General features: G+C 42.5%; 1 protein-coding gene across 2 annotated transcripts in view; it reads left to right on the forward strand.

The window, feature by feature from the left end:
- Positions 1-4,686: 4,686 nt before the first annotated feature.
- ATL2 (atlastin GTPase 2) overlaps positions 4,687-14,553 on the forward strand; it is a 76,046-nt gene continuing 66,179 nt past the window's right edge. Inside the window, exon 1 of one of the 2 annotated variants that reach the window (XM_072635835.1) lies at positions 4,687-4,901. In XM_072635835.1, the coding sequence (XP_072491936.1) occupies positions 4,763-4,901 (139 nt within the window). In that variant the 5' untranslated portion in view covers positions 4,687-4,762. Of the gene's footprint in view, positions 4,902-6,085; positions 6,230-14,553 lie in introns of those variants that run through there. The other variant, XM_072635836.1, reaches the window with a different exon arrangement.

The following is a 14,553-nucleotide window of genomic DNA, read 5'->3' on the forward strand; positions in this document are numbered from 1 at the left end:
ATTTAAAGACTGATGCAAGTTTTCTCACATCTCAAGCAACTCATGTATGTCTTATCTGAAAACTAGCAATCAAGCACTGTTTCTAAGGGTCACTACCAGGTCCTTCTGACTATTCCCATAGCTGTCGAACTTGTGAATGTGTATTCCTGGATTATCTGAAAAAAGTCCCTGCTCTTGAGTGGATGGCAGAGACATCCAGGGACCTCAAGATTTGTCTAATATGGATCCAGAAGCAGCTGACATCCAGATGAGACAGCTGTCTCAAGATTCCAAATGAGGGCTGAGTATACTATCCTAGTTTTTTTTCTCCTCTTCTCTTTTGTTATGTACCCATCTACCAAAGCCCTGATTCAAGTTTGTAGTAGCAGTTTCTCCTTCTACATTCTTGATCCCCCCTCTCTTTTCTGCTTCCAAGCCAACGATGAATAGCAGTGATACCTGGGACATACTTCCTTGATAGGTCCCCTCAAGGAACTAATCCCCTGGACAACTTCTCATCCTGGCTCAACGGTCCTCTCATGGCATCTTGACTTATACCTGCCTCTCCTTTATTGACCACAAGGGTAGGGATTCTTTCAGATCCCCTCCCTTCGGTCAAAGGGGGGAAATGTCAAGATATTAGGAGACATCCTGTTTTCCAGAGCTAAGGCCCAGCAAGTAAGCTGTGCCCTGAGCTTGGCATAACAACAATCCTTTGTGTTCACCCTCTGGATGACCTCACCCTCTGAAAAAATTATATAACCAGCACCAGGTGTTCTCTGAGCTTGGACAAGCACTTTCTGTATCCATGTTCTGGTCATGAAGCCCTGCTATGAATCATACTATGAATCAAACTTGTCCCATTTTTGCTGTTACCCCTCATTGTTAGGATAAGCTCACCGAGTAGCCATTGGTATAAGTATTGAGATCTCCTGCATTGCCTTGGGTCCTCCCCACTTGAGGTGGGACCCTGGCACATGTCTAGATTTCTTCCTTGCTGGCAAGCCATTTCCCTCACTTCAAAATTAAACTTCTGTTTGATTCCTGACTGTCCTGTCTCTCGCTTGCTTCATTTGACTCCAGCTATCCACAGGTTAGAGGCTGCTTTGGTTCAGTTGACAGAAGGTAATGAGGGACTCTATGCCAGGGTGGCATAGAGAAAGTGAAAAGCTAGGGATAGAATTAAGAGAACTTGACTAATGATTTTTTGTGAAGAACAAAGGTAAGGGAGGAATCAAAGATTGAGGGCCTGAGTGACTGAGAATATGGTAGCGCTATTAATGGAAATAATAAATTCAGAAAGAGGAACTCAAGAGGTTTGAGGTTGGAGATATGAGTCTGGTTATGGACACTGAACATGAAATACCAAAGGGACATCATAATAGAAAAATTTAGCAGAGTTGAAAATATTGGACTGGAGCTTGGGAGAGAAGAAGTTTCAGAAATGGATTGGGGAGACAACTGCAGAAAGATGATAGTAGAAGACACAGAAGTAACGGAAAGGAAAATGAAAGCGTACATGTGAGAGACAGGAAAAGAAAGTCAGAACTTTGGTGAATACCTATGTTTAGGGGTAAGGAAGAAGAATCCTTAAGGGAGATTGATTAGAATGGTCAGAGAGATAGGAGAAGAACCACAACATTGAAATTTTATGAAAGATAAGAGTTTTCAAGAGGATATGTTAAATGCTGTGGAGAAGTGAAGGAAACTAAGGTCTATGAAAAGACCTTATTAAATTTGGCGATTAGATAATTGTTGTTGACCTTGGGGAGCCAAGATGGCTGAGTACAGGCAGCAACCCAGGAGAACTCCCAATATTTCTTTCTCAATAACTTTAAAATAAAGCCTCAAATCAATTTTTGGAGTGGCAGAGCTAACAAATGGTCAGAGTGAGAAACTTTTTCCAGTGTAATACAACTTCAGTGGTCAGCAGGTGGATGCCTGTCCAGAGAGTGCACAGGTCTTGGTAGCACCAATAGTGGACATTGGAGGCTGTGGCAGCAGCAGCTTCAGGAGCTCTCAGCCCAGAGACAGGAAGGAGTCAGACCACAGGTTAAAATGATTACAGAGGACCCTTTGATGGCAATGGGTGAAGTGGGCACTGATTGACAACTCTTGGCCTGGAGGCTGCAGGTTCCCCACCCTGGTAAGTTAAGTATCTTCAAGTGTTGACCAAGGGGGAAGAATTAGATTTATCCCAGTTGGCCCTTAGTGAAAATTACAAAGAGGCCAACTGAAGCTTGATGTATGGAAACACTTAATAGCACTAAGAACTTTTTAAGAGTGGAGTGGGCTGTGGGAGTGGGCTCCCTTTCCCTGGAGTTCTTGAAGGAAAGGCTGGGTCTCTGCTTTCCAGGTATTTTGTAGAAGGGATCTGGGTGCAGCTTTGGGTTGGTCTTTATGACCACAAGTTCCCTTCTGACTCGAAAGTCTACGATTCTATGAAAACATAAACAGGACCTCTGGGGATACAAGAGTTCACAGAGAGGAAGGTGGAAATGAAAAAAAAAAACAAAACCCCACAACAACAACCGAAAAGCAAAAACCAAAATAAAACCAGTGCTCCCAGATTCTTTATAACCAAAAGACTATTGGATTGCTTCTTCTCTTTAACTTAAAACATGAATAATTTCTTTCTATAGAGACAGACCATAACTCCTATAATCAATCAATCAATTAGTATTTACTAAATACCTACTGTGCCAGGCACTGTGCTAAGCACTGGGGATACAAAAAGAGGAAAAGACAGTTCCCGTCCTCAAGAAACCTGTAATCTAATAGGGGAGGCAACATGCAAACAAATACATGCAAGGAATTATACACAGCAACAATTAATATATGTACATATATATAAAGGAAAGTTACAGATATAATATTAATATGACATTTGCATACAAATATTTATATATTTATATATCCAGATAAAAATTAATAGTCACAAATGTATACAAAGGAAGCTACATACTGAAACACTTAATATATGTACAAATATATAGAAAGGACAGTTGTATATATAATATTGATACACAATATTTATATACAAATATTTATATACATAGATAAAAATTATTAGACACAAATGTATACAAAGGAAGCTATATACAGAAACAATATATATGCAAGTATATAGAAAGGACAGTTACATGTATAATATTAATACAAGATATCAAGATATTTATATACAAATATTTATATATGTATGTACATATATAAACATTAATAGATACAAATGTATACAAAAGAAGCTATATGCAAGAAACAATAGAGGAAAGGTACTAGAATTGGGGAGGTTGGAAAAATCTTCCTGTAAAAGATGAGATTTTAGTTGGTACTGATGCAAAACAAAGAAGTGTGTATGGCAGAGTTGAGGAGAGAGAACTTTCTAGGCATGGAAGGGGTTAGGGGGTGTAATCAGAGCCTTAATTCAGTTAAAAATTAAGGGAGAGAGGGAGGGAAAGAAGAGAATTGACATACCTAAGGGATACATCAACAACAGTGTTATATCTAAGAAATATCTCCCTGAGGGGGCAGCTAGGTGGTGCACTGGATAGAGAACCAGCGCAGGAGTCAGGATGACCAATTCAAATCCAGCCTCGGACACTAGCTATGTGTGTGAGCCTGGCAAGTGACTCAGGCTCTGCTTACCTCAATTTCTCCATCTGTAAAATGGAAATAATAAGAACAATTACCTCCCAGTGTTGTGAGGATCAAATGAAATAATTAAAAGGCGCCTGGCACATAGCAGGTGTGAGATGACTGTTAGCTATTACAATATATTATATATTTTGATATATGATATATGATAGTATGATATGGTATTATAATATACAATATACATATGATATGTGATATGATAAGGTACATAACATTATTATATGATATGTTATGATATATGACAATAGGACATGGTATTATGATATTACACATTATACCATAATATAATAACCATGTCAAAAAGAGGGGTCAGACGCCTTCATTAGGCTGTCCCGTTGTACGGGGGCTGCCCGTCTGGCAGGGGCAGGGGTGGGGGGCACTGTCACCCCCACTTTGCAGATGCTACAGCTGCAGCCACCTGCCACGGTTTCCAAGCCAGTCCAGGTATCCCGATCGTTCCACTAGGAGACTCGGGGGGGGGCGGGGGGGCACCGGGCTAGGAAAGAGGCGTCTATCCAGGAGGATGCTGGTAGATGTTTAACCACCGGCTTTCCGGGTGAAAAAACGTATCCGCGACACGCTTTTGCGTGTAACAGGCAAGATTAGGGGTTTCTCGACGCCCTCCCCCCTTTTTAAATTTAAAAGTCTGGACAATCGACCCAAGGTCAGAGGCTGGATTCGTCTCGTTAGCCGGGTGTCCGCGCGGCCCAAGCCCCCGCTGGGCATTTAACGACCGGCTCAGGCGGCGCTCGCGCGGGGCTCTCCCAGGGCGGGGGGCTCCGCCGCAGGGTGGCCCGGTATTTGTTTACAAAGTGCGCTCGCGTCCTCGGGCTCACGTGTCCTGGGGGCCCGGCCGCCATTGGCCGCCGCCCGAGCCGCACGAGGGAAGGCGCGGGTCGCCCAGCCGCCTCCCAGCGGCCCACCCCGCGCGAGGATGACCGCGAGGCGGGGCGGCGGGCGGTGGGCGCGGGTGCGAGCCCGCGGCGGCCGGGGGGCGGAGGCCGCGAGGGGCGGGGCAAGGCGCGGGCGGCGCTAGGACCCGCCGCCCGCCCCCTCCGGCTCCCGGGAGGTTGATAAAGCGGCCGCGGCGTTTGACGTCAGCGGGGAGTTAATTTTAAATCGGTACAAGATGGCGGAGGGGGACGCGGCAGCGCGGAGGCAGCAGCAGCAGCGGCCGCCCCAGGAGCTGCGGCGGCGGCGGCGGGGGCGGCCTCGGGGCGGAGAGCCGGCGGTCCAGGACAACCACGTCTCGTCCCCGTCCTCGCTCGGTAAGGGCCGGGCCGCGCCGGGCCGCGTCCTCCGGGGCTCCCCGCGGCCGTGCCCTCCCGCCCGCTCGTCCGCGCCTAGGCCGCTGCCGGAGCGAGTGGGAGCGGGCGCGCGCGTGGGGCCGGCCCGGCCTGCCCCGGGGGGGGGCGGGGGGCTGTCCTTGACCGTCCGCTCCCCGGAGCGGGTCCGCCCTGCGTGCGTGGACGCGCCCCGGGGCGGTGGGGGGAGCCCTTCACCCGGCATCCCCCCGGGGCTTGCCGCGGGGTGGGAGGTCCGGGTTACCGTCCGCCTCGGGCCGCGCGTGCCTTCAGCCGCGGGGGGTGGGGGTGGGGCGCCGTCGGGCCGGGCAGCGCCGAGCCCCCGGCCCGCTGCACGGGTGTCCGCGGGTCCGGGGCCTGCCCGGAGCCGCCAAGGGTTCGCTGTCCCTGCGGGCCTGCCCGGCGGCGGTCCAGGCTGTCACCCCGAGTCAGCCCGTCCTTGGCCGCAGCCAGTGCCCCGCTCGCAGGACCGGGTCTGGACCGGACCGAAGCCCCAAATGGCCAGGAACCGAGCGCGCCCACAGCCAACTTTGTCCTGTTATTTCGTTTGAGATAGTAGAAGTTGGTGTAAGCCATGTCATGTAATCCCAAATAGTCCTGGACTTGTTACCGAGGTTAAATTCTTTTTCTCCTTATGGGAAGAAAATGAGCCGGATCAGCCCCGTACATGTTACTGTAGAAATCAGAATCTTTTACCTGGGTGAATACTTAATTAGGATGCCTGCCAACAAAGGCACCGGAGACTATAACTGACACTTCCAGTGTTGTTCCCTACAGTAGGAAAACTTTTTTTATTAAAGTATACTAGAATGTAAGAGTTTTTAGATATTGGCTGTTATTTCTCAGCATTAGATAAACGTCTTTTTGCTAAGCTATACTAAAATGTTAAGAATTTTAATCTATTAGCTATTCTTTTGAGCAATCAGTATTATTCCCAGCCTTAAGAAAACTTACTTGCTGATGTATACTAGAGTGTAAGTGTCTTTTGGAGTAATGTTTTTTCCCCAGATTATTCAGTAAAGGAGTCGTTTTAAATGTTAAAGTACTAAGCTTTTATTTTTAAAACTAGTCATTTAAAATATTTTCTTTATATAAATTTTAAGGTATACTTAAGATCATTGAACTTTTTAATTACCTGCTGAAGTTAAATTGGGCTTCCCTGAGTTTCTGCTTTGATGCCTCACTCAGGCAGGGAAATGTCTGAAGTAGATTTTTGGAGGGTGTGCCAGCAGACCTACCAAACCTGAAACGTTTCCAGTTCGTGGCTGGTTGTCATTGGAGAACTAGGCTAGGTAAGCCTTGGGAGTAGCTAGAAAGTTGGCTCCTAGGTAAAACTTTTTTTTTTTCCCAAGCAGTAGCGACTCATGAAGAGTTGGCTAATTCCCTAGAAGGGATGTGATCTACATGGGAGGGAGCACTCGCAGAGATTAAGTCATAGATGTCTGTGGTTTAGAAGTGTATGTTGTTAATTCATTGCAAGTTATGAAAAATAACTTTGATGGTGGTGCCTTATAGTAAGTCACCTCCCATTGTTAAGCTTTTAAAATTCTGTCTGCATTCATTCAGTAAGCATTTATTTGTCAAGCTAAGAAATTAGTCCCTGTGAAGTCGTACGGAGACAAAAGTGAATCGAGTGACATACTTTATATTGAAAAGGATACATCCTGAACTCAGTTAAGTAGTTTAAAATATATACAGAGTTATTTTGGGGGGCTGGAAAGATCCTAGCAAGTGAGGTTATCAAGTGATGATTGAGCTGAGCCTTGAAGGAAGTTTGGATTCTAAGAGGCTCATGTGGGGAGGGAGGCATGGAGGACATGAGGTGCTGTAGAGTAAGCCACCACGAAGGTAGTGAATAAATGAACAATATCCTGGAAAAATAGACCAGAGCTAATTCTGAAGGGTTTTAAATGCCCTACAGGGTTTTTAAAAAATGTATCCTAGAAGTAAAAAGGAGCCAATGAAGCATCTTGAGCATGGGTTAATGATTTTTTTTAGAGGCATTTTTGGTGTTGCAATAGATAAGAGGTCTGGCCTTGACGTCAGGAAGACCTGAGTTCAGATTTGCCCTTAGACACTTACTAGCTGTGGGACTGAAAAGTCACTTAACCTCAGTTTGATTAAACTTTAAAATGGAGATAATAACAACACTTACCTGGAAGGGTTGCTTGGGAGGAGAAGAGTGTAAAATTTTACAAAGATTTGTAAAAAGTGTTTAATGCAGTGGTTGATGCACTGTAGACACACGTAAGTAGTAACTGTTTATTTCTTTATCTTCTTTCTGCTTATCAGTAATTTTCCGTGTGCGTAGAGCAGTGGCTATAATTTTTCAGATTTTGCTTAGCTATGAACTTGAAACCAGTTAATCAGTTATTGGAGTCTTTATAAAATAGTATATAAAACAGACTTGTCAAATCGTTTTCAGTCATACCCCATTTGGGGTTTTCTTGTCAGAAATACTGGACTGGTTTGCCATTTCCTGCTCCAGCTCATTTTGCAGAAGAAGAAACTGAAGCAAACAGGGTTAAGTGAATTGACCATGGTTACACAGCTAGTAAATGTCTCAGGTGACATTTGAACTCAGGTCCATCCTGTTTCCATGGCGGGCACTCTGTCCACTGAGCCACCTAGCTACCCCAGAACAAGACTAAATAATAACTATTCCTCACATACCACACACACTTGCCTTAGTATTGGTAATCTCTTGACTGAATTAACTTCCTTCTTACCTGTCCCCTATTATAATTTCTAACTTTCTTCAAGGCTTATCTCAGACACTCTTCTACATGAAACCTTTCCTGTTCCTCCCCACAAATGCCTCACCCTATTGTCTGTTTTCTCTTTATCCACGCGTATTTGCCTTCTGGAATAGTCGTTAAGGTCAGTTTTTGTATTCTCAGCACCTAGACATTGCTTGTTGACTAATAAGACCTTAGTGAAGAGATTTAAGAGGGCCTCATATCCATAAGATTGAGTTGTAGCTGTACTTTGTATAAATTTCTTTTCCTTACCTTCTCTAAAGCTTGGTAGAGTTTTCTGCATACTTGTCAGTCTTTCATTAGGTTTATTGAATGAATGAAGTGTATGAACTCAGGTGTATATTTTGGCTGCTTAGAACCTTTTTTTTAAAAGACACTTTATGGTTTCTTGGCTATGTTCCTCATAGGTGAAGTGTTACATGGAAGTTATCATTAGAAGTCTTTTTTGGTATGTGTGAAAGGAAAATCTTAATCATCCTACAAGTATATTTTATTGAATGTACTTTTAAACTTAAATTTCAGAATATGACCGAAACAATATGTAATATTTAATGTAAATTTATTTCAGTGTATATTTTTGACCTTCTGTGGAATGCAGTGTTTGGGGCTGGAGGTAAAAGTAAAGAGTACTTCCTGGTAAAGAGACATTGCCCTTTTCAATGAAAATAAATTAGTGCTGAAAACAACTCTGGTTTTAAGGTTAGAAAATTTACCTTTATTTTTGGAATTCTGTTTGGTTGAATTCATTGGTAAAGGGCTTTGGAAATGGAAATGACTGTTTTTAAGCCCTGCTTCTGAGGCTTAGTAGTTGTACCTGGTCATATCAGTTAACCTTTTCATGCTTCTGGTAATGAATTTTCTAAATCAGCAAACATTAATTAAGTGCCTACTGTGTGCCAGTCACATGAGATGGGGATTCAAAGAAAGGCAAACATCGCTACAGCTCTCAAGGGAACTCACTCTAATGGAGACAGACTGCAAACAACTAGGTATAGACAAGCTACATAAAGGATAAATTAGAAACACCTCTCAGAAGGAATGCACTAAGATTAAGGAGGACTCGGAAGGTTTTCTTGCAGAAGGCAGGGCTTTGAGATTACAAATGACAGAGGCATAAATATACATCTGCATCGATGGAGGGAGTTTTCACACACAAAGAACTACCACCAATGGAATCATAGTCGTAGGTCAAAAAAAAAAAGCTGACATGTATGTTGCTTCCTAACGTGTAGGTGACTTTTTTTCACAGCAGCCCTGAGGTCATAGAAATAGGGAGTAGAAGTGTTACAGATTTCCAGGTTTTTTTCAAAATATGTCCATGTGTCTGATACTCCTTGAGCTAAGATAGTATTTAAAAGTAACTAGAAAACACCTGGCTAATTGAAAGCTCTTAGAATTCAAGGTTTCTTGAATTTTCTTCTAAAAGCATTAGACTAAGCATTATGAATGAAAATGAATGAAAAGGTGGTCATCAGGCTTGGTGGCAGCATTATGGAGATCTTGGAAATACAATTACAGAAGTGACAGAACTGACCTAGTCAATTGGGGTGGGGGTTGGGAATGAAACTGGTGGGGAAATGGGACTCAGGAATGAGAGTTTTGGTCTGGGGAGTCACCATGATTCTGAGTACAGCCATCTGCCGGTTGATTATCTCACCTTTTCTAGTAGCCGAGGTAGCTGCATTGATTACTGTTTCCAGAGGGGATGGGGGTGGATGTGTGTGTGTGTGTGGGGGGGGAGTAAGAGGAGAGGAGTGTTGGATCAGGTCCATTAGAAACAGAACAGATGGCAAGATATCTTTTGGTAGATGCTGTGGGGCCAACTAGTGGGTTAGAGTTTTCATTCATTCACCTACTAATCAAGATAGCACTCCCCCGGGGCAGAGATCCAAAGTTTAGTGGCTTACCTCCATCAGGATGGGTAGGGGCCTTGGTCTCTGGAGATCTTGATCTAGAAGGCCACCTTTTTTGGTGGTAAAATAGTAACATTTAAAGAGACAAGACAGTATCTTTTGCATCTGAACCCTAATCATCTTTCAGAGGTTTGCTTAGTCTCTAAAGTTGCTGAAATTCTTTATTCCCTGCCTTATTGTATCAGACTTTGGAGTGGGTATGAGTACATCCTCCTTTTAATCAAGATGAGATAGATTTAACTGGGATTAAAAAAGTACAACAACATAAAATTGTTGGCCAGCCTTCCCTCCCTGACTCAGTCAACCTTCTAGTTTCATCTTGCATTTAGTATTAGTTTTCATTCTTTCCCCATAGGTTGATTATATCCTGTTAATGAGTAGGACCAGGGGTTGTGCTAGTGAATTCCTAATTTCTGAAGCCTCTTTTCCTCCTTAGGAATACAGTAGCATATAATAACTATGATAGCATTCTTTTCCTTTCATTTCTTTGGGTGAAGGCAGTATTTAACACTAAGAAGAAAGGAGGAGAAAAGTTAGAGAAAAGGGAGGAAATGCAAAGTAGTTTGGGCTCTGGGATCCAAAGCCCTAGATTGAGGATGTAAAAAATAAATTTAATCGCTATAAATTTAGTTTCTTTTCTGTGTCATGGGTTGTTGTGATATTACATTACACTAAGCAATATGATGAAAAAGCATTTATTAACTGTGCCAGGTGCTAGGCTAGACCCTTTCCAGTTAATGTTTTGGACTACCAGCATATTCCTGAAGAGGGAGAGGTTTCAGAAAGCAGAAAATTTCACTCTTTAGCAAATACCCTTTTCCCACTTGATTGATAAGATTTAGTCAATCCAGAGAGGAAGGACTAGATGAGGATGGAGGTGAAAGCAAGTCCTGGTAGAGATCATTGACTTATTTTCTTTAATTTCTGCCAGTACAGTAATATATCTGACTTTGCACATTTGGTCTAAAAATTTGCATAAAATGCAGATTCCATTTAACCTTAAATAAGGAAGTATGTAAAATTAGAATGTCTGCTCTGAGCTTGAATAGAAGTAAACTTATCTTTGATTTGTCTTCACTACCTAACCCACATTCATAACATCTAGGTGCTTGGAAATTAAATTTGAATTTGTGTAGGCAAATTCTAATTCTGTGATAAATTTGGACCTTCTCTGTTACCATAGAGGGCAACACCATCCTTCTAGTTCCTCAGACTCACAACCTAGGAGTCATCCTGGACTCCTCTTTATCTCTCCATTCCCTTTCACCCCTATCCCCCAATGTGTTGCCAAGGCCTGTAGATTTCACCTTTACAGCCTTTCTCTACTAAGTCCCCTTCTCTCTTCTGAAACTGCTACCATTCTAGTTTGGCCCCTTGTTTCCTCATACCTGGATTATTGCAATAGCCAGCTGCCTGCTCCAAGTCTCTTCCCCATTCCACTCCATTCTCCTTTCAGCCACTAAAGTTACTTTCCTAGCAACCCCTTCCTTCCCCCCACCCCCAGGAGCCTCCTTTAGGAGCAAAGACAAAATACTGTGTTTTTCATTCAAAGCTTTTCCTAACCAACCCCACCTCCTACCTTTCCAGTCTTTTTACACCTTACTCCCTAATATGTACTTTTTGACCTGGTGACACTGGCCTTTTGGACTGTTCATGAACAAAATACTCCATCTCTCAGCACTGGGCATTTTCTCTGACTTTCTCCTGGCTTGGAATGCTCTCCCTCCTTTCCTTCAAGTTCCAACTTAAGTCTCACCTCGGATAGGAAGCCCCTCAATTCTAATGCTTTTAAAATATTTCCCATTTATCCTGTAGATATCTTTGTATGTATTTGTTTGCATGTTGTTTCCCCATTAGATTGTAAGTTACCTGAGGGCAGGGACTGTCCTTTGCCTCTTTTTGTTTCCCCAGTGCTTAGCACAGTGCCTGATGTATAGGGGACACCTAATAAATGTGTGTTTGTCCTTCTTTGCTGAAGAAGACCATGCCATCAGAGAAACACTGACATGATTTGCACTTGACTTTGTTTTGAGTGAGGGAGGGCTGTGCAGGTCACCAGCCTCACTGCTCCTCCACAGCCATCTGAATCCAGTGACCAGATATTTATCAGGATGGCTGGAGATGATCCTAGATGAGGCATTAGGGGTTAAGTGACTTGCTCAAGGTCACATAGCTAGTGAGTGTCAAGTGTCTGAGATGAGATTTGAACTCAGGTCCTCCTGCCTCCTGCACTGGTACTCTATCCATTGTACTACCCAGCTGCCCACACCTAATAAATATTTATTGAATGAATGAGTGAAACAGAAGTGGAGAAGTTAGAAATGCAGAGTAAAGAGTAGAAAATAGGAAAAATTGGAGAGAACAAGGTGGGAAGAAATCAGGTCAAATTGTTTAGTCCTTTGAATTTTATCATTGTCTTTAAATGACTTCTTCTCTGAAATACGCATTTAGAACAGCGTTCTTAACTTTTTATCCTGAGCAGGTAACTATTTGCAAGGCTGACCTCTAAATTGTGTGGTGGTAACATAATTTGTAAAGGACAGTTTACATTCTAGTTCTCAAAATTTATGTTGCCCTTAAGGACATGGACTATCAGAGTTTTGAGTAAGGATTGTTTACATACATCTTAATGGATTTCAGGTTTGTTCTAAAAATACTTAGCTTACTCTGTTAACTTTCATTAACGATGCCTGCTTTCTAAATACATAGGATAACATAAAATTAGTCTAGAGCTCATTTCTCTGATCTGAACCAAAATTACTAAGATTTCAGAATCAAAAATTATGTAAGACTGTTGCACTTGAATCTAGGTAGTAAAATTTCGTCAATAGTTCTGAATTTTGCCAGTAAACCTAGTTAGCTGACCTGGGATTGATGTTTACATCCACTTCGAAATCGACACCTCATCTTTAATTGTATGGGCTTAGGTTTATTTGGGCCAAACTTTCTTTTATTATAATGCAGATTACATTAAACTGAATATTTCACTGAATGACTTTAAGTACAGTGCTTGGCAAACACTATAAATGCTATCCTCACCAGAGTTTTATAGCAACCCCTGTGAAGTAGATACTGCAAGTAATAATATTCCCATTTTACAACTGAGGAAACTGAGATTCAGAGATAATAAATGATATTTTTATGCTCACATAAATGTTAAAAGAAGGATTTGAATCCCAAGTCTTCTGGCATATAAGTCTGGCACTCCATCCACTGTCCCTAGTGCCTCTCAAGGACAATTTACACTCTAGTTCTCAGAATATACCCGTGAGTGGAAGAAATGAGAATGAGTGTCAGTATTTTGAATTAGTGGCTTCTTGTGCGTATAATACATTGCTGCTACTAAAAAGTGTCTTTTTATGTTTCTGACATGGATAGTTAGTTTGGGATGGGTAGAGTGTACTGTAGTAAGAGTACGATGCACTTAGATGTAGAAGTAGCTGCCTACTTTGGACAATAAAGATAGCTCGGGATGCTGAGTTCAAGAACCTAGGGCAGAGCACTTTCCCTCTTCTTCCCCCACAAACCACTAGACCTGCTTGGAGCCCAGCCCCACCAGCTATTATCCCGGAAGCAAACAACAGGAGATGCAACCTGGCAGCCACTTCTGAAGGGACTGAAGCCCCTGGCTGTTCCACAGCCACAGTTACCAAAGACTGAAAATGAAAGTTCCTCACTATCAGAGCCTTTGGTTTAGACCAGTGGTTCAACGCAGAAATGGGTATATTTGATCCGTGGAACTGTCATTAGAGAAGGTGCATTACCAGTTTTTTAGTTGTAGTCTAAAGACCATGAGTTTTTTCCATCTGACTTTGTGTTGTCTTTTCCATTTGAATGTGAACTCTGAGAGTAAAGAACAATTTTTACTGTTTGTATCTCCAGTGTTTTTACTATGCTTTGCCCATAGTAAGTGCCTAATAAATGCTTATTTGTTAATCCTTAATCTTTCCTTAAGCCTTACAACCCTTAGCCTTCTTCATCCTCATCCTGACCTCCAGTTGTATATCTTAGTTCTTTCCCAAGGTGTCATGCCTACGCTGGCTATACTCTTTGCCCTTCCCTATCTTGACGTCTTGGTGGACTCACTCAAATCTGCATTATCATATAATCTGAAATCCTTTGCTCCTTAGCAGCTTCCATGGATTCCCTGATTATTTATTCTCTTCATATTCCTCTGTAGTCTGGTTGTGCACCTTCTTCAGTTGAAACTATCGTTCTTCAAAGTTAACAGTGATTATTTTAATTGTAAAATCTAAAAGTCTTTTACCAGTTCTTGTTGACCTCTCTAAAGCATGCAACATTGTTTATTACATTCTTCTGGCTACTTGTTCTTCTCTAGTTTTTAATGACACTGCTTTCTCCTGGTTTTCCTCCTACCACTCAGACCTCTCCATCCATGTCACTCTCTCCCTAAGGGTCCTCCAAGACACTATCCTGGGCCCTCTTCTCTTCACTTTATGCTATTTAACTTTGTGATCTTAGCTCCTGTGGGTTCACTTAACTTTTCATGCAGATGATTCTCAGATCAGAAAGACGTCTAGTCTTTCTTGGATATTTTGAACTGGGTGGTGAAAAAGTGTCTCAAACTCAATATGTCCAAAATGGAACTCATTATATTTCCCTTCAAATCTTCCCATATTGCTTATTAACCTATTAGAATTGAACTTACTACCATCCTAGAAGTTATAGGTTAGTAACCTTAATTTCATCTTCAGCTTCTTTCTCTGACTTAACCCACTTATTTAATCTATAGTCCGATCTTATTTCTGTTTTCACAACATCACTCCTGTGTACCGTTATTCTAGTTCACACCCTTATTACCTCTGGTTTGATTGTTGCAGCAGCCTTCTAACTGGTCTACCTGCTTCAGGTTTTCCTACTCCAATTCATTTTCTACATAAGCTGCCAACGTGATTTTTCTGAAGATTAGCTGTGACCATGTGA

Source organism: Notamacropus eugenii, chromosome 1 (assembly GCF_028372415.1).
Source record: "Notamacropus eugenii isolate mMacEug1 chromosome 1, mMacEug1.pri_v2, whole genome shotgun sequence".
NCBI classification, from domain to species: Eukaryota; Metazoa; Chordata; class Mammalia; order Diprotodontia; family Macropodidae; genus Notamacropus; species Notamacropus eugenii.